At 43.7% G+C, this 23633-nt stretch overlaps 3 protein-coding genes across 5 annotated transcripts in view; 1 reads left to right on the top strand and 2 right to left on the bottom strand.

The window, feature by feature from the left end:
* Nucleotides 1–4920, top strand: part of strn3 (striatin, calmodulin binding protein 3) — a 30396-nt gene extending 25476 nt beyond the window's left edge. Inside the window, exons 9-17 of one of the 2 annotated variants that reach the window (XR_006832762.1) lie at nt 32–207; nt 305–352; nt 515–636; nt 894–1061; nt 1787–1927; nt 2486–2593; nt 2791–2877; nt 3079–3427; nt 3576–4920. Coding sequence is in view for 1 of the 2 variants with exons in the window: in XM_046307915.1 (XP_046163871.1) it covers nt 32–207; nt 305–352; nt 515–636; nt 894–1061; nt 1787–1927; nt 2486–2593; nt 2791–2877; nt 3079–3248 (1020 nt within the window). In the remaining variant the exon portion in view is untranslated. Of the gene's footprint in view, nt 1–31; nt 208–304; nt 353–514; nt 637–893; nt 1062–1786; nt 1928–2485; nt 2594–2790; nt 2878–3078 lie in introns of both variants that reach the window. The other variant, XM_046307915.1, reaches the window with a different exon arrangement.
* A 78-nt stretch (nt 4921–4998) lies between these two features.
* Nucleotides 4999–11052, bottom strand: coch (coagulation factor C homolog, cochlin (Limulus polyphemus)). Of its 2 annotated transcripts, none has more exons than XM_046307917.1 (12): nt 10879–11052; nt 10503–10550; nt 10124–10168; nt 9249–9405; nt 8839–8972; nt 8571–8639; nt 8192–8245; nt 7952–8099; nt 7722–7825; nt 7379–7599; nt 6337–6853; nt 4999–6069 (listed from the first exon to the last, which is right to left on the bottom strand). In XM_046307917.1, the coding sequence occupies exons 2-12, from the start codon at nt 10534–10536 to the stop codon at nt 5897–5899; spliced, it is 1656 nt and encodes a 551-aa protein (XP_046163873.1). In that variant the 5' UTR covers nt 10537–10550; nt 10879–11052; the 3' UTR covers nt 4999–5896. The 2 variants fall into 2 exon arrangements, with proteins under 2 accessions (XP_046163873.1, XP_046163872.1); XM_046307916.1 differs by having other exon boundaries at nt 10874–11049.
* A 4562-nt stretch (nt 11053–15614) lies between these two features.
* Nucleotides 15615–23625, bottom strand: opn6b (opsin 6, group member b). The gene is made up of 6 exons (XM_046308388.1): nt 22881–23625; nt 21170–21375; nt 20406–20505; nt 19953–20057; nt 18730–18953; nt 15615–16495 (listed from the first exon to the last, which is right to left on the bottom strand). Exons 1-6 carry the CDS (start codon nt 22972–22974, stop codon nt 16055–16057), a joined length of 1170 nt encoding a protein of 389 aa, XP_046164344.1. The 5' UTR covers nt 22975–23625; the 3' UTR covers nt 15615–16054.
* Nucleotides 23626–23633: the final 8 nt, after the last annotated feature.

Raw genomic sequence — 23633 nt, 5'->3', positions numbered from 1 at the left:
TTTTCCTCCCTTGTCCGGTGTCTATTTTTAGCTGCCAGCCAATAAGGACACGTTCAGGAAGACGTGGAATCCCAAGTACACCCTGCGCAGCCACTTTGACGGGGTCAGGGCTCTGGCCTTCCATCCTGTAGAGCCTGTCCTGGTCACCGTGTCTGAGGACCACACACTCAAACTGTGGAACCTACAGAAGACCGTACCTGCCAAAAAGTACACACACTGTTGGATATCTTGTCATTATGGAATGTCTCATTAAATAAAATCGGTCCGAGAAACCTTTTTTTAAAGAACTGTGTTTCTTCTTTAGAAGTGCCTATTTCGATGTGGAGCCCATTTACACATTCAGAGCCCATGTGTAAGTATCTAATAACCAGAAGGAACTGTGGTCATTGTCTATAATAATACGATAAAACTATTTTCAATCAGTCAGGAAAACCTGTTTTGCATATGGCTTTCTCTCACGGTGTAAGCATGGTTATGAAATGTCACCTTTCTGATACGCCTTTCCTCTCCTCAGTGGGCCTGTGCTGTCCCTGGCTATGACCTCCAGTGGAGAGCAGTGTTACAGTGGAGGGATTGACCACACAATACAGTGCTGGAACATCCCCAGCTCCAACGTGGACCCTTATGACACCTACGGTAAGGTTGACACATCCTCAGCCCCTCGTTAGTGTGGCCAATGTATCTGTCTAGCCTCTGTGCCTTCAGACGTTGACCACAGTAACAGAAGTCAGGAACACTTTAATTGAGCCATCATATTATTTGAATTGATGAGTCGACTTCTATTTTCTATCCCTTCATTTTATTCCAATCGCACCCTTGAGTAATCAAATAGCTGTTTTTCCTCTCTTATTGTGTGGGTATCACTGACCCTGTCCCCTCCTCCAACGCCTCAGACCCCAGCGTCCTAGCTGGAACCTGGCTGGGCCACACTGACGCCGTGTGGGGGCTGGCCTACAGTGGCATCAAGAACCGCCTGCTGTCCTGCTCCGCAGACGGAACCGTCAAGCTGTGGAACCCCCAGGAGAAGAACCCATGCATCAGCACTTACAACGCAGAGAAAGGTGAGGACACAGGGCATAGAAGTAGGCTTAGAACACAGGGCATAGACGTAGGCTTAGAACACAGGGCATAGAAGTAGGCTTAGAACACAGGGCATAGACGTAGGCTTAGAACACAGGGCATAGACGTAGGCTTAGAACACAGGGCATAGACGTAGGCTTAGAACACAGGGCATAGACGTAGGCTTAGAACAGCATTACATTATTAAGGCCCAATAGCTTACTGATGTCCATTTCTCTTACGCCTTGATCATGCTGACAGCGTCATTGTGTTTTGGTACACCAGAAGTACATTAATTTCCAATGGAACTCTGCGTTTGCCTTTAGCGTTGCAGAGGCAGTGCGTTCTGTATGGCTCGTACGTTGGATTGATCAAACGTGTGCGTCAAACTGTGTGCGTAGATGGCTTGACAGAACTGGTAGCAGAAGGTGAATGGTGAACTTTCGTTGCGCACCTATCCAGAGATGACGCTGTAGGTTTGATCGAGGCGTTTGAACAAAGTTCATCTAAGTTCACCCTTCATCTAAGAGATCCATTTGGTAAGAATAGATTTGACAGCCATACAATCCAAATGCTACGCACTTTAACTTCCCCTGTAGTGTGGGGAGCTCGTTTTTCACACGGACATAACATGACAATGGCACTTGACTGCGGCCCTGTGTCAAGTGGCCAAGGTCGGACATTGGAGGTGCAAAAAGGCTCTTCAACTGGTGTGTGTGTGTGACAGAACACGGCATCCCCACGGCGGTGGACTTCAATGGCTGTGACCCCGCCCACATGGTGGCGTCCTTCAACACGGGCAACGCTGTGATCTATGACCTGGAGACGTCCCAGGCTGCCGTGGTGTTCGCCGGTCAGGGGGAGAACAGTAAGTCTATTGCACCTATCATTTAGCAGCAGGACTACAACAACCCTAGACCAGAGCCTTTCATCATTTAGCAGCAGGACTACAACAACCCTAGACCAGAGCCTTTCATCATTTAGCAGCAGGACTACAACAACCCTAGACCAGAGCCTTTCATCATTTAGCAGCAGGACTACAACAACCCTAGATCAGAGCCTTTCATCATTTAGCAGCAGGACTACAACAACCCTAGACCAGAGCCTTTCATCATTTAGCAGCAGGACTACAACAACCCTAGACCAGAGCCTTCAATCATTTAGAAGCAGGACTACAACAACCCTAGACCAGAGCCTTTCATCATTTGAAACATATGTGAAAATCAAATAAATACTGGGTAACATTATAAATAAGACTCTGAATAATTTTAACTGCTAATGATATGGTTGCTTTTTCCTCTTTATATAGATATCTCATATCCTAGACTACTAACTTTGTACACAGTTTTAATGGTCTGTCCTCATTTCGGGTGTTGTATTAATAGTGACTGTGTTGTGACCCATTCTCTCATCTGTGTGTTTTCAGCTCTGCCTGGAGCCAACCACATCAACAAGGTAGTGAGTCACCCCACCCTGCCTGTCACCATCACGGCCCATGAGGACAGGGACATCAAGTTCTTTGACAATAAATCAGGTACGTGAACAGGGGAGTACACAGTGTTCAGCTAGCTACTCTGACTGACTGACTGACTGACAGTGAATCAGAGCCTAGATGGGAGAATGACTAAGCCAGTCACATATAGAGAGTTGGGACTGTTTTGTACATGTTCTGTAATCTGTCTGCCTGCCATATCTCTGTACTGACTTGTGTATGTCTGTCCTGTTGTGTAGGTAAAGTGATCCATGCGATGGTGGCCCACCTGGATGCTGTCACCAGCCTGGCTGTGGACCCCAACGGGATCTACCTGATGTCAGGAAGTAAGTACAAGCAACGTAGCTGTGGGGAATGTTTAAAAGGCAGCATTCGATTTACTGGTTCTGATTCTAAGACTAGTATCAATATTCTTCTACACATTTGTATCCTATGACAACACACTCATGTAAAATTCAGGTCGTGCTGATGATATCCAGAGAGAACATTGCTGATCCTACCTTCCTTTCCTTGTTCCTCCTCCGCAGGCCACGACTGTTCAATCCGCCTGTGGAACCTGGACAGTAAGACCTGTGTGCAGGAGATCACTGCCCACCGCATGAAGTCTGACGAGTCCATCTATGACGTTGCCTTCCACCCGTCTAAGGCATACATAGCAAGTGCGGGGGCCGACGCCCTGGCCAAAGTATTTGTGTAGTAGACTAGCTCTGCCAGACTGAGCTGAGCGTGTAGACCCAAAGAAAGAATAGACTGCTTCACTGCCTTGTGTAACAAGAGTAGCATTTTATGACACTACATTGACGCTGCCTCCCTCCATCCCTATTGAACTCTACACTTGACGGAAACCAGGTGCCAAGGAGACTTATGCCAGGCATGGTGAGTGGAGGAGCGACCAATCAGTTGTCTGTTTTCGAACACAAAAACATTTAACTGTAATTTACTGTAAGTTAAAAGCTGGAGTTAAACAAGCCAGTGTATGTAGCCTTTTGACTAGGTTTGAGCTGAGCTAATATCTGTCCTGTAGGTATACTTCAGTGACCATGGACGGAGTGGCTGTGGTATGCGTCAGACAGTGGGTCGTGAGAGAGAGAGCGGGACTGGGTCACGTCTTTTAATCTGATTCACACAACTGGGCTGACCCCGACCATGCTGAATTGGCTTAGATATGATCTTTTCACATTGTTCTTTTCACCATGTTTCCAGTAACTATGGTGGATTTGTGACCAGGCCAGTACAGCTCAGCTTGGCTCGGTTTATCTCGCTAGTGTGAAAAGGGTATTTAACAGGACTTGGCCACAGCCCCTGGTGGGCCGACCGGGAGACCCTGCGGCGTGGATTCAGTTCACGCTAAACACGAGTCACAGGCGTCCCCCTCAACAACCATGTAGCGAGAGAAAAAAGAATATGAATTGAACTATGCCAATCAACTTCACTTTAGCATAGGTTACATTTTTTGTGTAAAAAAAAAGTTTTTATAATCCTTTTTATATAAATATAGTCCGTCAGAACAACACTGAAAAAATTGTTTAAAGAAAAAAAGGAATATTTATTCCTGGTTTGAACCCTTCATCACAGCTCATGCTGTCCCCCTACAACCCTGATCTGACTTATTTTTCCCGTGTCACAGAAAACACTCGTTGATCTCACCCTTCCTAACCCTAGGATGCCATCTCTTACATTGCTTTGACACCGCCAGGTCACGGCAGTAAAGACTAGGACTAAAAGAAGCCCATTTTAATGGCTTCCTGAGAGCTCTTTAAATAAACTGCAGCATCCTATCACTATGTGATATTTTTGTACACCTTTACTGTATTTGAGTTTATTTATCACAGGTTATTAGACATCTTAATACTATTTATTTCACTTTCTGTTAGTCTTATCCGTTCAACTACAGACATGGCCCAAGGATATCTAAGATTGGGCTCTCAAGTGAAACTGGAACAGTGAATAGAAAACAAGTAGGTTCATATAAAATGCAATCTGATGTCAGTCTGAGCTATCAGTTTGCCTTATTCTGTTAAATCACTGCTTTGAAGCAAGCATGGAGTGTAACTGTTTCTTTATTAAGGGATTGGAATAGCAAACGTAAGCTTAATCACGGCTCAATGTTCTGTTTGATTGTACCATTTTCCTTTTTATCTTGCAGAACAGTTTGTTTTGTTTGTCATGCATGATTAATACAATCAGTCTTTTTTTTTCTAGACTTCCAAAAAAAAAAGGTTCTGATCAATTTTGCGAATGTTGATGTTTTGTAAGGTTTTTGATTTACAAACTACGATTCAGCAGATTTTAAAGATTGTACCACATTCAACAGTTCAAAAATAATGTATATAAAATGTCTATAATAAATATTAAATGGTGTACCTGTACATAAAGTCTGTTTAATTGCAAAACAAAAACACTTTTCTTCATCGAAAGAAAAGTAAGAAATATAGAATCAACCAGAATCATTAAAAAAAGTAATTTATAAAGTACAGGTCAACATGCAAATGTACTATAAGTATGGTACAGTATTACAAGAGAAACTGGCTTTGGGAAAGCGTTCTGTTGTTGGTAACATGGAAGCTTAGCATCAGCAGTTGTGGCCTAGGAAAGAATTAATGGTACTTTTATTCCCTAAATATCATCCCTTACCTTTTAACTAACATACATATGACAAGCCATATATCAAGCAGAGAAGTGATAACTGTACAAGTGTATTGTTGATGAGGGTGAAAGCGAAGGAATAACTTGGTCTATAGGCAACATGTTTCTGTGCTTTTTGGTGTGCCTGCTTTGGATTGTTCAAGAAATACAAACGACCTTAATGTATTTCACTATAGTTACGATACACATTGGATAAAACATGAATAGTGCAATATTCCAAACTAGTCGCATCTTTGAGAACCTATGAATGAATATGGTCTATTATTGAGAATAATGATATCAGACTAGTTGAGTAAGGTAATATCCAACTTGATGATCTATGATAGGTTCACGAGTTCTCAGAAAACTACAATGCTATTGCCTTGTTAGCTTCTGCTGTACTCTGGTTGTGTTGAACAGTGACTAGCACTTTATTTTTTACAGTATTGTTTGTGTTTGCACTGGTATTTTAATAGAAAATAATTTGGTAAAACTGATAGCTACTTTGAAGAATACAACCATCAGGTGCCGAGTGGCACTTGATTGAATGAATCCCAAAGAAACAATCAAGTAATTTATAGGTTATTTTATGTAGTAACCATTTTATTTCTCAGTAAATACCTGGTCATTTCTGTACTGTAAAATAAAGTGCCATCTAGATGTTTCCTGTCTTGCTGGGGTTTTCAGCGAGCCCAAACAGCTTCTCTCTGCTACCTCTCCCTAGTTGGCCTCAGTGAAGTCCCTGCAGATGCCCCTTACAAGGGGCTGCTGGAACTGCTGCAGGCCAGTGAACTCCCTGGTGAAGAATGTGTGGCTATCCTTGGGCTCTGACGCCATAGTTTGCAGGTCATCCATTGGAGCCCAGGCCACCCCCACAGAGTAGATGGTGATCCCTGTAGGAGAGAGATGAGATCAAACGATTGCTGTAATTCGAAGTGATTGGAAGAGGAAGAGCATCATCTAAGAAATCTGATAGTTCAGTGTGATGATCTTATAGCTGCGGTCATTGTCGCTAAAACCTATTTCTCTACTAATAGCACTCAATGTGACAAAACATTTCAGCTCAGCTGTTTTCTTATGTCATACAAACATATTTTGATCTCGTTCTACATGCTAGCCCGACACATGGCAATACTTTTGCCAAAAAGGAATCCACACACCTTCCTTCTGGGCGGCCAGGGCCGGCCCTCTGACGTCATCGTAGGACTGTCCGTCAGTCACCACTATGAGGAAGTTCCTCCCAGGGCCAGCCTTGCGGGCCAGGAACAGGTTCTGGGTAGCATAGGCAACGGCATCTCCCGTGGCCGTGCCCCCACTCATGTAGGGGATCCCCTGCAAGGCCCTGAGGGCATCATCTTTCACTGGGTAGTCGTACATGTTAAACTCCATCCGCTGGTCATAGGTGAACTGGACTGCCCCAACACGTGACCCTATGTCTGAGATGTCGAAGCTACGGGCCACAGAGGTAATGAAGTCCAAGATCAGGCGGAAGTTCCCCTCCCCAATGCTGCTGGAGCCGTCAATGAGGAAGCCCAGGTTGACCGAGTTGTAGCAGGTCTTGGAGCAGAGGAGCTGGTCCACTGAGCACAACTTCTGGGCCAGGGGCTTCACATGCTTGGTGGTGCCAAACCAACTGGGTATGGCGTATGTGAAGTAGCCGTTGTCCTTGCACACAGCCTGGCATGGCACACACAAACACAGTCAGTCAGTGACATATCATCATATAGATTAGAACACAACAGATATGGCTGGATACTGTAAGTGATGACATCACTGTGATATAGGCCAGTGAATTGATCTTTGCATTACAGTATGTGGTGCCCAGCAAAATCTGCGAAAGACTATCACGACGTCCCTCACGACGCCAGGACAGCGGAGTCAATCACCACCTTCCGGAGACACCTGAAACCCCACCTCTTTAAGGAATACCTAGGATAGGTTAAGTAATCCCTCTCACCCCACCCCCCCTAAGTTTTAGATGCACTATTGTTAAGTGACTGTCCCACTGGATGTCATAAGGTGAATGCACCAATTTGTAAGTCGCTCTGGATAAGAGCGTCTGCTAAATGACTTAAATGTAAATGTAAATGACTATGGGTAGGGCCAGAACATCATATATTTTTCAAACCACTAAAGTAGAACAGGATGCAGCCAATGAGACAGAGTACCACAGAGTCACACGTCTCTTGGCTCCATGTTCACCTTCTTCATGTAGTCCTTGTCTCTGACCATGCCTAGCTCCTCCAGGGCAGGCTTGGCCACTGGCACCAGGAACACGTTGATACCAGACTCTCTGGCCAGCACGGCCGCATCTTCCAGGTCGTCTGAGGGCCAGCCATCTATAAACACCACTATGACCCTGGGGTGACCTCTCCTCACCCCCGTCTGGAAGAAGGACTCCACCGTGTGCATGATGGCCTTACCTGTGGGGACCAGACAGACAAGATGGTCTCAGATGAGCTTTGTTGGGAATCCCCACTACATTTGGCATGCCAATCCATCATGTGGTACTATGTGTATACCAGCAATAAAAATCAGTAAGAACCTGTGTTAGTGTTGCCACCCAGGTATGCTATCTCTTTGATGGCAAACACCACATCTTTGGGTTGAGTATAGTTAGTCAGGAGAAATTCTGTCCGAGGTGTGTCACTGGAAGGACAAGAGCGCTGTGTTAGCTTCATACAATACTGTACTATTTTGCTATGGAAGTTAGTGGCTAAATGATAACACCTAATTGGAAAATGTGCTAATTGAACACCAAATGAACTGACTCACCTAGCTTGCACCACACCAACATGTGGTCCATTCGGTCCAATCTTTAGCATCACCGCTAACTTGCTGATGAAGTTCTTCTGAAGGTTGAAGCGACGCTGCCCAATGTTGTTGCTGCTATCCAGCAGCAGGGCTATCTCCATCTGGCAGTCTGGAAGGAGAGAGCAAGACGTGGGCATTCTGGAAGCAAAATAAAAAATGTTCGACACAATCAAAGCAAAGCACAACATGACACAAACATACCTCTATTTCCTCCTGTAGTCATTTTCTTCACCGGCTTCTTTAAAGTTTTCTTCACTGCAAGACAGACAGGCTCTGGTTACGGCATGTGGTGCTCGTACATGTTAAGAGTTTCAATAAAAATACCCTTATCTGTAATGTAAATAAGGAAGACGGGTATCTCTGTGGAATACGTCATGGTAGCTCTGGAGGGTCTGAAAACAGAACCATTTAGTAATGAAGATATGAAACAATTGTACTTTTGGATACGTAGTCAGCACTGAAATTCAACTTCTAGTCAGGTATGAGGACCAAGAGAGGATGTGTCCATAAAATATAATGCGTATCCAATGTAGTATTGGTGACCATCATGGGCAGTTTAATCTACATGTTAGAATAGTACCTGGTCCTGGTGCAGGGAGGACAGTTGTGGCTATCTGGGAGGACACCTCCTGGGGCACATGAACAGATTCTGACAACAAAGAGTCAGATGTTTTATCAAAACGTGTCATTAATGAAACATCACTTCATTGCAAATCGTTCAAAAACATCAACATTGAATATGATTAAATACCATCCGAGTCATTCTTCATGCCTACTCAGCCTTCGAGTCACATTTTCCCCTGTGGAATGTACGATATTAAACATGTTTGGTATTTGGCGCCACCTACGGGCCACAGTGAATGATGCGGTCCACCTGGACAGGGCCTGAGATTGGACTCCATGGGAGTAGGAGCCGAGGTAGTTCTGTCTGCCTTGCAGTTTGTGGACCTTCACTGGTCCCCCCGAGGACCTTATCACCCCCCTGAGAAAAGTGGTCAAATACAGTGAATAATGTAAATGGGTAGTAAGCAGCCCGTCACTGCAAACTTTGAGTGAATCGAAGATAGATGAAGAATGCAGATGCTGTAGAAACTATACTGACTCTCTCTGTACATCAATACTCTCTCTGTACATCAAAAGAAAAGAAGGTGATTGAGGTGAAACTTTATAGCATTTGCATTAGCCAAACATTATTCCTCTCCTGGCCTACACAAAGCCTCTTATTCTTAGCCCTGCTATCGATCTCTTCCAGCCTTACTGGTGCACGGCTGCGCCACACACGCTGGACACGGCGGCGTACACCCGAGAACCAAACACAGACACCCTCCAGAGGGTGCAGTTAGGTGGACAGAGGACCAACTGCTTCTCCTCCGTCAGGTCTGCCCCACGGGTCGTACAGGTGATGGGGGTGGTAACTGAGACAGAAAGACAGAGACAGAAAGAGAGAGATAGAGCGAGAGAATAAATGGAGAATACTGCCTGCGCTCTGTGTGTTTTCTGCCAGTTAGCCTATAACTATTCGTTTGGTATGGCTTTCACTTCCTCGGAGCCACAACTCGATACCAAAGCCTGCAGGCTATAATAAAGAACTCTGAAGACAAAATACCCTCAGTCACACCTCTACGTTAATTACATTTTGAAGAAAAATCATAAACATTACCGTTTGCTTTTGAGGAATTTCTTCCAAATCAAACAGAGACTGGGCTTACCGTTGAACATGTCTCTGAGCCAAAGGCCACAAGGCTCGAGCAGTGGCTCTCAACAATAACATCCTGACACTTCTGCCTTAATGAAATAAGTATCATATTTGGTTTGGAAGTCTTCCAAGTAAAACTGACTGGTTTACAAACTAAATAAACCCACTGATACAACACCATCAAATATATATTTTCCTTCACATACAGCAGCTACTGTTCATCAATAAACTCTCACATTTTTAAATATTTTGCTATCTTGCTGAGCTGTGCAGTTCTCAACGGTCTCTCTGAGGGACTACATTGGATCAAATTAAGATGAGAAACATTAAATGAACACATAGTTCATTAGTAGTATCACACCTACAGTATCTCACCTGCCTAATATTGACAGAGGAAAGAAAAAAACCAATGTGTTTATGAGATTCAAACCACTAACCACTTGAGTCAGATCCAGATGCTCTGCATGTCAGAGACAGAATGCCTGTTGGAATTAAACAAAGGGATCATTGAAGCTTTGACATTAAATGTCAAAGTTCACTCAATAATATTGAATATGCATTCATGAAATCTTAGTTACATATTATAGTTCATTACACATAAAGCTTTGACGTATATATATATATTTTTGCACAGTACTAATTTCATCATTATGACACAAAACTCTACAATGCCTTTTTGATCAGATATGACCGTTTTTGAATTATTCCATTCCATTGTTATTTTGAGAGAAACCGAAAAAGACATTTCCTAGACAACTCATACAAGGTAGATGATGTGGCACATTCAGTGTGTCAATTGCACCAACCAGTGCTTACCTAACAGGTGTAGAACAGCAAACAAAATTGGCATGATGACCCAAACACCTACAATGTAATAAGCAACCAGGAAAACATTTTACATTTCTTCAACAATTAGAGATATACAATTACTAGGAGTTGATAAGACTAAATGCATAAGAAAAAAAAGCACATCAACTAACAATGCAATTAGACAGGTTCTAAGTTTTTGGTTATAAATTCATAGAAAACTATGCCACTCTTATTAAGACAAGTTAGATAGCTGCAGCTTGGACGATGTTCAGTCATGCGTTCAACACAACAGAGCATCTCTGTCTCTATGGGATTAAAGCTGAAAGAATGTATGAAAACACATTCATTACAGCCCCCCCCCCCACACACACACACACCTTACAGACAATTTGTAGAATACGGTTTCCTTGAGATCTAAGATTCCATATGGCAAATTCTTGCAGGGGGAAGGAAAAAGGTGCTATTCATTGGAAGTGTGTAGTATTCCTGGGATCACATCTGAACCTCCAGAGAGAGCTGGCCCCTTAAATAATGTCCTCAAAGTTCCCAGTCATCTCCCTGTGACATCAGAGGAGGAGGGGTCTACTAGAGACCCGTGTTCAACCTGAGAAGGGTCATCTGAACCAAGCAGCCAGGACAATAGGGTGGCCTCAAAATTAGCCAGAAATGAAATAGGAGTCAAATAAAGTGAGGTTGACGTGATGATTGCAGGTACCTTGTTAGAATATAAGGCAGATTAAGACATCAAAAGTAATTCAACATAACAGTAGAAGACTGATCATATTGTACCAGACAAATACTACGGGGATCACATATACTGAAACATCTGCATTCAAGTCTGTAAATTGCTTGGGATAAAAGTGTCTGACAATTGGCATAAAGACTCACTGCAATCTATGCTGCCATATGTGCTTTGGTGACCACGTTTCGATCCCCAGGTCTTCACCTACTTCTAGAAGCAAGTATGTACAGTACATGTCAGAAAGTATTCACACCCCTGGACTTGTTCCACATTTTGTTGTGTTACAACCTGAATTTTAAATGGATTCAATTGAGATGTTTTGTCACTGGCCTACACACAATAACCCATGATGTCAAAGTGGAATGTTTCTTTTTGAGCTGAAATGTATTGAGTCAATAAGTATTCAACCCCTTTGTTATGGGAATCCTAAATAATGTTCAGGTGTAAAAAATTGCTTAACAAGTCACACGTTATATGGACTCATTCGGTGTGCAATAATAGTGTTTAACATGATTTTTAATTTCTAACTCGTCTCTGTACCCCACACATACAATTATCTGTAAGGTCCCTCAGTCGAGCAGTGAATTTAAAACATAGATTCAACCACAAAGACAAGTGAGGTTTTTCAATGCCTCTCAATGAAGGGCACCGATTGGTAGACGGGTAAAAAAGAAAAAAGCAGACATTGAACATCCCTTTGAGCGTGGTGGTTATTAATTACACTTTGGATGGTGCATCAATACACCCAGTCACTACAAAGATACAGGCGTCCTTCCTAACTTAGTTGCCAGAGAGGAAGGAAACCCCTCGGGGATTTCACCATGAGGCCAATGGTGACTTTAAACCCTTTACAAAGTTAAATGGCTGTGATAGGAGAAAACTGAGGATAGATCAACAACATTGTAGTTACTCCATCAGACTAACCTAATTGACAGAGTGAAAAGAGGGAATATTGTAAAGAATACAAATACTCCAAAACATGCAACAAGGCACTCAAATTATACTGCACAAAATGCAGCAAAGCAATTAACTTTTTGTCCTGAAAACAAAGTGTTATGTTTGTGGCAAATCCAATACAACACATTACGGAGTAACACTCTCCATATATTAACAAACATAGTGGTGGCTGCATCATATTATGAGTACGCTTGTCATCTTTAAGGACTGGAGATTCTTCTGGATAAAACATTTACGGAATGGAGCTATGCACAGGCAAAATTGTAAAGGAAAACCTGGTTCTTTCTGCTTTCCAGCAGACACTGGGAAATGAATTCACCTTTCAGCAGGATAGTAACCTAAAACACAAGGTCAAATCTACACGATGACAGTGAATGTTCCCGAGGTTAGAGTTTTGACTTAAATCTACTTGAAAATATATGGCTAGACATGAAAATGGCTGTCTAGCAATGATCAACAACCGACTTGACAGAGCTTGAAGAATTTTTCAAAGAATAAATGGGCAAGTGTTGCACAATCCAGGTGTGGAAAACTCTTAAGAGACTTACCCAGAAAGACTCAAAGCTGTAGTCACTGCCAAAGATTATTCTAACATTTATTGACTCAGGGGGTTGAATATTTATGTAATCAAGATATATTGGTGTTTATTTTTTTCTTCCAAATGCTAGAATTTGTGTAGAACGTTGACAATTTTTTTTTGCAATTAAATCCATTTGAATCCCATTTGTAAGACAACAAATTGTGGAATTAAGTCAAGGGGTGTGAGTATTTTCTGTGGGCACTGTTACATGCTCCATAGATACACATGTTCATCATTGTTATAAAAATCCCCATCCCTTTCATTGTCAGAGAGAAAAGGAAGAGGTCACCATGACAACCCCTACAGCTGCTTGATATTCTCATCATGTCTTTCTGTCCTCCAGAACAGCAGAGTCTCATGTGCCATCCTCTCAATATTTTCTTATGGACAGAGTCCCAGTGGAGCTCAGTGAGATCAATGTTAGACAGATAATCTAGGGATAACCTGAACCTCTCCTTTTGTTGAAGCCAAAGCCACTAGGGTGCCATCGGACACCATGGTCCAGGTGTTAGTATGGCCTTTCACCATCACAGCATCAGTGTAGCCAGTGATTATGTTCATCTCAGCTTTAGTTGTTGTAGTTATGTCAAAAAGGCTACGATCACGGGGTGACGTGTCGTCTGCCCTCACTGCCGACATTCAGAAAGAAGGAAAGAAAAGAGATTCCATAAGAAGAAGGTGAGTATCTAAAACCTGTTCTACGTTGTCTGTGTACGCTCAAAAATCAAGCTCAGTTTGAAGTATTTGAAATAGTATTTGGTCTGATTTGACCTGGGAACGTTCCGTCGAGAGGCAGGTCAGAATGCGTTGGTTCTCTCTGGGGACTGGGACACATATTCCACACATTCTAATGACACACATTTCATTACTCCTCCAGCACTACATATAAACCTCTTGGTGCATGCATTTACAGTACATTACTCCTCCTAATTGAAAACACCAACACACATTTCAGCATGGCAGGAGTTATACTATAAAGCTAACGGAGAGTGTAGGCTTGGCTGGGTGTTGCTAAGTAAGCAGGTGATGGTCACAAGGAGAACTTGGCCTGTGACTCCATGCTCAGCCATGTGGGGTGAGACTGAGGAGCTGACAAAAAGAGAACTGACATAGCCGTTTCAGCATGGGCCAAGCAGAACGGGCCGCTGTAATGTATTTAGTAGAATGGGAGACTTGATTGGAGAAACACAGCAACCTACTCAAGAGTTCAAGGCTCATCCTCTGACCATGTCACCATAGACCAAGGAATATCAAATGCATTTCTATTCCTTGCCATAGCCACAAGCAACAAGGCGCATCAGATTGTTAATCGTTTTGGTATACACTTTCTAAACAATTCAACATTATTTAATCATTTATTTAACTAGGCAAGTCAGTTAAGAACAAATTCTTATTTAGAATGACGGCCTACCCAGGCCACACCCGGACGATGCTGGGCCAATTGTACGCCGCCCTACGAGACTCCCAATCACGGCCGGATGCGATTCAGCCTAGACTTGTGAACGCAGACTGCTTTCGAGTTTGAACCTTGATGGTCCTATGTCTGAGGGAAAATTTATAGTAATTTCCTGTTAAAACATTGTCAAAGTAAAATGAATGAGAAACTATCATCTAAAAAGTTGAATATCACATTTAAACGAACATAGATTAGAGATGCTCTTTCTTCCAGAGAGGGATTTCACTAACAAGCTGATGTTTTTGTGGTATTTTCTTGGAGGGGTGGATTGGTTTATTTTGTGTCACCGTGCTCGTGGTGTTGGCAGGGCTGGGGTAGCTGTGTTTGGTCAGTTATGGGGACCCCTGATGGGTTATTGTGTGCCTGTCCCATGTCATTAGTCCTGCTGAAATTCCAGCTGCCGTGGAGTCCTGAGGTAACTTTCACTCTGAAGTCACTCGTGTGTCCATAATGGCACCCTATTCCCTATAAAGTGCACTACTTTTGACCAGGACCCGCGTCAAATGTAATGCACTAAATAGGGAATAGGGTGCCATTTCGGACGCAGCCACTGTGTTGTGGTTTATAATTACTCATAGAAGAGAAAGGGGACTTACGGCAGCCATTACCTTGTCATTATCTGAGACAGGCTGTTATTACAAAGGGAGACTATTGTTAACTTGTTCAGTTATAATTCCATTGTTGAACCCAACTGGATTACAGTGGCTTGTGTTTGTTTTATTGAGGGGAGACTTGGTAATATTTATTCAGCAGACGCACATGCTGACCAATAAAACCACAGCCTCTGGAGTGGATTTACCCTCATACAGTATATCCTATATCCTTCCTAATTCCAGGCCACAGTACAGTACACTCCACAGTACTACAGTAATCCTACTTGTCATTTGCACATGACTTTACACTGATATTTATTGCAGTTCCTCTTTCACAGTCATTGTTGTTATGTTACCTGCGTCTATGGATTGTTGCTCTTGTTGTTGCACTGCAATAAGATGAAAAATAAAGCTGCACTGAATTGAACAGTAAAACCTCTTTCCATTCTGTGGTTGCTGTGTTGTTTTCCGCTCTCTCCTCTTGGTCCAACAGATTCAGCTGTGCACCAGCCAGTCTCCCTGTGAGGGCTGGCTCACATTCTCCCAGTTTCCCAAGCTCCCTCAGGGCTCCCACAGGGCTCCCACAGGGCAGAAGGGGGACAAAACCCAGATTAGCGACTTCAGGTCAAGGCAGAGCCTTTTCTCACTTCTCCACCTCATTATTTCTGCACACAAGCCCTCTGTGAGTGACTGAGAATTAATGTACAACATCAGCGCCTGATATAACCCCTTTGAGTCAAGTCATCGTTGATTGATGAGCTATTGGAAGTTATTTTTTGGACGGCGCACAAACCTAAAACCAAGTATTTATTTTTAGAAAATAACTAAATTATTTACAGCTTTAGAGTAACATGTAAAATAGTAAAACAAATATGATTTAACTCAGACCCTAAATTGATAGTGCCGCCACATACTGTAAATCTTTCAACATCAATGATTCCAAATAATTCAGGTGAGGCCAAAACCAATGTCTTCTCTTGATAAAAATAAAAAAAGTAAGTCCAGACGGTTGCAGTGCTGTGAGAAAAATGTACGTGTGTACAGGCGATCAGAGTGCTGTGGAGGTGAACAGTTAACAGTGAGAGCTGAGCGCCACTGTGGCTCAGTACGTAGGACAAGAGAGAGAGTGAGAGAGAGTGGGAGAGACAGCGAGACAGAATCAGAGAGACAGAAATAGAGAGACAAATAGAGAGAGACCGAAAGAGAGAAACAGAGGGACAGAGACAGAGCTCACAGGCGCCCAGAGTCACTGAGTTTCCTCAGGAACAGGCGATGACTGGGAGCCGGGGCTATCATCGGGGGCATAAGAGGACTCCTCTGGTTCTCCCCCCTCTCCTCCACACCCCTTTCACTACCCAGCTCTACCCCAGAGTCCAGGTCATCCACCCCACCATTCACCTCCATAATGTCCAGGTCAATCTGCACCTCGTCGGGCCTGTGGGAGAGGTCCGGTTTGTGGCGCAGGCAGTGGAACTGGGCTCTGAAGTCTTGTCTGAACTTGGAGTTCAGGCCCAGGTAGATGAAGGGGTTGTAGGAGCTGGCTGACTTAGCAAACAGGCTGGCCAGGATGCTGTGGAGAGGAGGCACCTGGTGACCACAGGCAGACCACATGGAGATGACTGCGTATGGAGACCAGGCCAGCAGGAAGGCTGAACACAGGATCAGAGACACCTGGGGGAGGAGGAGGGAGTTAGTATAACATACACACACAGGACAGTTTATTAGGTACACCCATCTAATACCGGGTTGGACCCCCCTACATAACATCCTGAAATGTTCGGGGCACGGATTCTACAAGTCTGAAATGTTCCACAGGGATGTTGGTCCACGCTAGAGGTCGACCGATTATGATTTTTCAACGCCGATACCGATTAAATCGGCCAATTTTTTATTTATTTATTTGTAATAATGACAATTACAACAATACTGAATGAACACTTATTTTAACTTAATATAATACATCAATAAAATCAATTTAAACATGTTCAATTTGGTTTAAATAATGCAAAAACAAAGTGTTGGAGAAGAAAGTGAAAGTGCAATATGTGCTATGTAAGAAAGCTGACGTTTCAGTTCCTTGCTCAAAACATGAGAACATAAGAAAGCTGGTGGTTCCTTTTAACATGAGTCTTCAATATTCCCAGGTAAGAAGTTTTAGGTTGTAGTTATAGGAATTATAAGACTATTTCCCTCTATACCATTTGTATTTCATTAACCTTTGACTATAGGATGTTCTTATAGGCACTTTAGTATTGCCAGTGTAACAGTATAGCTTCCGTCCCTCTCCTCGCTCCTCCCTGGGAACAACAGCCACCATCGAAGCAGCGTTACCCATGCAGAGCAAGGGGAACAACTACTAGAAGGCTCAGAGCGAGTGACGTTTGAAACGCTATTAGCGGCGCTAACTAGCTAGCCATTTCACTTCGGTTACACCAGCCTCATCTCGGGAGTTGACAGGCTTGAAGTCATAAACAACGCAATGCTTGATGCACAACGAAGAGCTGCTGGCAAAACACACGAAAGTGCTGTTTGAATGCATGTTTACGCGCCTGCTTCTGCCTACCACCGCTCAGTCAGATACTTAGATACTTGTATGCTTGTATGCTCAGTCATATTATATGCAACGCAGAACACGCTAGACAATATCTAGTAATATCATCAACCATGTGTAGTTAACTAGGGATTATGATTGATTGTTTTTATAAGATAAGTTTAATGCTAGCTAGCAACTTACCTTGGCTTACTGCATTCGCGTAACAGGCAATCTCCTTGTGGAGTGCAACGAGAGAGAGGCAGGTCGTTATTGCGTTGGACGAGTTAACTGTAAGGTTGCAAGTTTAGATCCCCCGAGCTGACAAGGTGAAAATCTGTCGTTCTTCCCCTGAATGAGGCAGTTAACCCACCGTTCCTAGGCAGTCATTGAAAATAAGAATGTGTTCTTAACTGACTTGCCTAGTTAAATAAAAGGTATCAATTTATATATATATATATATATAGAGAGAGAGAGATATATAGGAATAAATACATAGGCAAATCAGCAGCCAAAAATACAGATTTCCGATTGTTATGAAAACTTGAAATTGGCCCTAATTAAATTGGCCATTCCGATTAATCGGTAGACCTCTAGTCCACGCAGTTACTGCAGATTGGATGGTGGTACACAATGTTTTTCCATTCTGCTGTTGGTGATCGCGTGCTCACTGGAACCGCTTCTTGTTGTTTTTAGCTGATAGGAGTGGAACGTTGTGTGGTCGTCTGCTGCAATAGCCCATCTGTGATGCCTTTCTGCACACCACTGCACCGTTATTTGCCCGTTTGTGGCCCGCCTGTTAGCTTGCACGATTCTTGACATCAACGAGCAGTTTTCACCCACAGGACTGCCGCTGACTGGACGGTTTTTGTTTGTCGCACCATTCTCTGGAAACCCTAGACACGGTCATGCGTGAAAAGCCCAGGAGGCCGTTTCTGAGATACTGGATCTGGCGAGTCTGGCACTGACGATCATAGTCGCTTCGGTCACTCGTTTTGCCCGTTGTAAATGTTCAAACGAACAGTAACTGGATGCCTTCTTTATATAGCAAGCCACGGCCACGTGACTCGGTGTCTGTGGGAGCGATCCAGGTTCGTGAACGGGGTGGTGTACCTAATAAACTGGCCGTTGAGTGTACACTACATAAATAGCCACAAACACTGACCTAACGAATACCTTCTGAAGACATTATAACCTTGCATTGGACTAAAATTATAATCAAATCAAAGCAGTTTACAGCTGAAAGAGCAGACCATCAGCAGACACAATGCTCGATTCAATTTGTACTTTGAATCCCACAGCATTCACCATTATGTAACATGTACCAAATCCTGCAGCTATTAATCGTTTGTAGACTGGGAGCTCCCTTACTCACTGTTGTTATACTGCGCTCCATCTGATTCTCTCGCTCGCTGACCGCTCCCCCTCTGCTGGACTTGTGGCTGTTGTTGACTGTCCGGATGATGGACACGTAGGAGAACCATATGACCACGAATGGGATGAAAAAGTTGAAGGTGAAGATGAGGATGACATAGAGTCTGTACGACACAGAGAACCTGGCCTGGACCCAGTCTATCTCACACGTCCCATACTTACGAGCTGCAAGGTGGAAAACAAAGAATTGACCAGGTTGATTGGTTATAATGATCATTGATCAATCAACTCCTTTTAACCACATATTTTTGTATGTGCATATATTACAACAAATATGCACACAATGAGGTCACCCCATCAAATTAGTAGTTTTGGGCTATTTCAGCCACACCCATTGCTGACAGGTATATAAAATTGAGCACACAGCCATGCGATCTCCAAACATGCACCCGGTCCGCCACAGGAGTCGCTGGTGCGCGATGAGACAAGGACATCCCTACCGACCAAACCCTCCCTAACCCGGACGACGCTAGGCCAATTGTGCGTCGCCCCATGGACCTCCCGGTCGCGGCCGGTTACGAACCCAGAGTCTCTGATGGCACAGCTGGCGCTGCAGTAGAGCGCCCTTAACCACTGCGCCACCTGGGAGGCCCCAGTCAAGAGAAATCTTAACACACACACACACAGCATACAATGACTTTCTAGATGATTCCAACTTTGTGGCAACAGTTTGAGAAAGGTCCTTTCCTGTTTCAGTATGACAATGCCCCTGTGCACAAAGCGAGGTCCATACAAAAAGAGTTTGTTGAGATGTGTGGAAGAACTTGACTGGCCTGCACAGAGCCCTGACCTCAACCCCATGGAACAACTTTGGGATGAATTGGAAAGCCGACTGCGAGCTAGGCCTAATCTCCAGCACAAGTGCCCGACCTCACTAATGCTCATGGCTGAACGGAAGCAAGTCACCGCGGCAATGTTCCAACATCTCGTGGAAAGCTTTCCCGGAAGAGCGAAGGAGGGTGTAGCAGCAAAGGGAGGACAAACGCCATATTAATGCCCATGATTTTGGAATAAGACGTTCGACAAGCACGTGTCCACATACACTACATGACCAAAATAATCTACTTTATCAGAGAGGTGAGCGAGATGCCCACAATGTAACCAATGTTCTAATGCGGTTTCCCGAGGTCTGGGATTTCAGAGGCAACATTGAGAGGGTCCTACCTGTGTAACTCCCCCAGCCCACCAGGGGCGCTCCAGCCCAGAAGAGGGCACACAGCCACACTGCCACAATCACCACGGCAACATTACAGTGGTTATTATAATGAGCTGAAAGACAAGACATGTAGTTACTAAACAGAGATGGCATTATATGACGACACATGGGGAATAAACAAATGATTTGGTGATTTCACAAACAACAAGTAGGACAACAGATTATATTTATGATTCTCTCTCTAATAGTTCCATCTGTGCCATCTAGCCAGCGGTCAGGGAGCACTGAACAGCATAAGGCCTTAACTTGGAGCCGCAGAATAATGAGTTTATAGTGGCTGCCATTGAGCCAGGGTGCCATGCCCTGAGCAACTTGACCAGGGGAAGCTTCAGCCCCAACCCTGGCATGGGACCTAGCCAGCAGCCCTCAGGCTTGGCAGGGCCACAGCATAGACTACATACCATAGCTGGGCTGGCATCCTTTGATGTAGCGAACGACACTGATGGATGTCAGTGTGTTGATGCTGATGAGCCCAAAGAGCATGATCAGGAAGCCGTCCACCTGACGGACACACACACACACACACATTAGGATGAAGTGCTTGCAGCTCTCTGCCAACCTGAGGGAACGGAAGGAATCTTTCCAAACCATGTTGTGTCATCACCCTCTAACCAGACTCTCAGGGTACAAGCCAGGTAGACTGACTAATGCTGGATAAAAGCACACACTCTTCTCTGGTGGAATGTGATGTTTTTCTTTCTGTCATTTATTCCAGTCATCTGTCAAGTGGAGTGGTGGGAGTGCTGGGTAGCCACGGTAACAGCACTAAGGGAAGTTGCTTTAATTTCCTGTTAAACTGATACTTTATTTCTTAATAGTCGAAAAATGCTAAGTTACAATACCATATATAATATGTTATTGTACAAGTTGTCCTTGAGCTTATTCAGATCAGAGAATCACCTCTTGATTTCACCCTGACAATTCTAAGATGTTATTGTGCTGATCTTATCTGTGTAGCTCTAATGTAGTTCTGTGTTGAATTTCCCAATATCTGGGATAATGTCAAAAATGCTTTCAATGTAAATCTATTTCGTGCTCTTGAATCTCATTCAAGGCATTAAAATAATTAAATAATAACAACTAGAATTACAAATCTTCTTATAAGTCCATATGGGTAATATGAATCAACAACAAAAAAAACTACCAACCAACGTTCCTACTGTACCTGGCAGGTCCAGATGGTCTTGATCAGCAGGCCGTCGTCCCTGAACAAGTTGAAGACTTCCAGTATCCCTCTGGAGTAGCCGAAGATCGCGACGCCAGCGTCGGACACAGCCAGATTGATAGTGAGTAAGTCCTGTGGCTCAAGACTGTGTCTCTGCTTGACCAACAGTAGAATCACCACTCCATTACCTAGACAGGAGAGCCACCCTGAAATTGTAAACAAACAAAAAAAAACGTATAACAATATCATAACAGTGAAATGCTTTGCATGTAATCTGTTCAATGTTATCAAGCTGTAATCAGATACTTAAAAACCAACAATGCAGTTAAAAAACTAGAAAATACAAATAAAATAAAATGTTATTTGTCACATGAGCAAAAATAGTAGACCTAACAGAAATGAAGAATAAAAAAATAATTAAAAAAATTATTAAAGAGCAGTAGTAAATAAAAATAGCGAGGCTATATACAGGGGGTTCCCGGTACAATGTCAATGTGCGGGGGCACCGGTGTCAAGGTAATTGAGATAATATGTACATGTAGGTAGAGTTATTAAAGTGACTATGCATAGATAATAACAGAGTAACAGCAGCGTGGGTGGAGGGGCAATGCAAATAGTCTGGGTAGCCATTTGATTAGCTGTTCAGGAGTCTTATGGCTTGGGGGTAGAAACTGTTTAGAAACCTCTTGGACCTAGACTTGGCACTCCGGTACCACTTGCCGTGCGGTAGTAGAGAGTTTTTGACTATTTGTAGGGCCTTCCCCTGACACTGCCTAGTATAGAGCTTCCTGGATAGCAGGAAGCTTGGCCCCAGTGATGTACTGAACCATAGTGCTCTGCGGTCGGAGGCCGAGCAGTTGCCATACCATGCAGCAATGCAACCCGTCAGGATGCTCTCGATGGTGCAGCTGTAGAACCTTTTGAGGATCTGAGGACCCATGCCAAATCTTTTAGTGCCCTGAGGGGGAATAGATTTGGTTGTGCCCTCTCTCTCGTCGACTGTCTTGGTGTGCTTGGACCATGATAGTTTGTTGGTGATGTGGACGCCAAGGAACTTAAAAGCTCTCAACCTGCTCGACTACAGCCCCATCGATGAGAATGGGGGCGTGCTGTCCTCCTTTTCCTGTAGTCCACAATCATCTCCTTTGTCTTGATCACACTGAGGGAGAGGTTGTTGTCCTTGCACCACAAGGTCAGGTCTCTGACCTCCTCCCTATAGGCTGTCTCATCATTGATCAAGCTTACCACTGATGTGTCATCGGCAAACTTAATGATGGTGTTGGTGTCGTGCCTGGCCGTGCAGTCATGAGTGAACAGGGTGTACCCATACTGTTAAAGGATATTTGCGAAAAATATATATTACGACACCTTTTTGTTTTCTCAATTACATTAAATTCAGATTTTTTTTTAAAGTGCAAGTTTAAGTTTGTTCCACTTGAGCAAGTCGGAGTTTGATGGATCCTTTATGTCTTCTAATGCCTCTTTTAACGGGAAAGTAATTCAAAAGTTATCAGATTACATTACTGCGTTTGGGTAACCCAAAAATGATATTACGGATGACAATTTTGGACAGGCAACTAGTAACGGATGACATTTAGAAAGTGACCTACCCAACATAAGTCACCACTTATTTATTTTGTGAAAGTTGTCTACTCTACATTATCAACAGTATGGGAATACATCACTTTGGCAAGGAAGACAGAATAATTACCTATTATCAACAAGTAAACACCAACGGCAGTCTCCCCCTCGGCTGACAACCTGTAGATAGATACATTAGGAGGGAATATGTTGGTGTCCTCCATCAGCACCCTCGTCTTCTGAGCACCTCGCGGCCAAGATCCAAGCTTTTATGACGGTCTCAGTTCAAAACACACATGGTCTGAAGACCCCCGTTCTGTTCTGATCCAGGCCAGCTGAAGTGAATGGTGTCCCAGGGACCCCTCAGGTAGATGGTAGCATTCTCGGTCGTAATTCCAACTGAGACAGAGTTGAGAATGCCCCTCTCAAGTCTCTCCATAGAATGACCCTGTCTGTGTATGCAAGGCAGGTGTACAGTAATAGAACTGGCATGGTTGTGTCCTACATACATTAGCCTAATCCCTTGATCCGGTTAATGAGAGTGGCTGCTGCAACGCTAGCCACGGAAGTCAGGTCAGCTAATAATACACTTCGATACATACTTGGTGGCACCTAAAGCTGGTCAAGGTAGCAGTCTTAGTCTATGGTTTGGGCAATACAGAAAATAAACCGCAGCACCTTGTGTAATAGTGGTGAGTTCTCCATGCTACAACTCTAGCTCAGCAACTAAACTGACACTGGCTTCTTGGCTCATTCCAGATCAGCTCAATTTGTAAGTCGCTCTGGATAAGAGCGTCTGCTAAATGACTTAAATGTAAATGTAAATGTAAACTCGCCTCAGGGGAACGGACACAGACAAACGGGGCTATTTGTAGACTGTAAA

The sequence above is a fragment of the Oncorhynchus gorbuscha genome, linkage group LG17, assembly GCF_021184085.1.
Source record: "Oncorhynchus gorbuscha isolate QuinsamMale2020 ecotype Even-year linkage group LG17, OgorEven_v1.0, whole genome shotgun sequence".
Taxonomy (NCBI): Eukaryota; Metazoa; Chordata; class Actinopteri; order Salmoniformes; family Salmonidae; genus Oncorhynchus; species Oncorhynchus gorbuscha.
The sequence above is the reverse complement of the archived record's forward strand: the minus strand, read 5'-3'. Positions and strand labels throughout refer to the sequence as shown.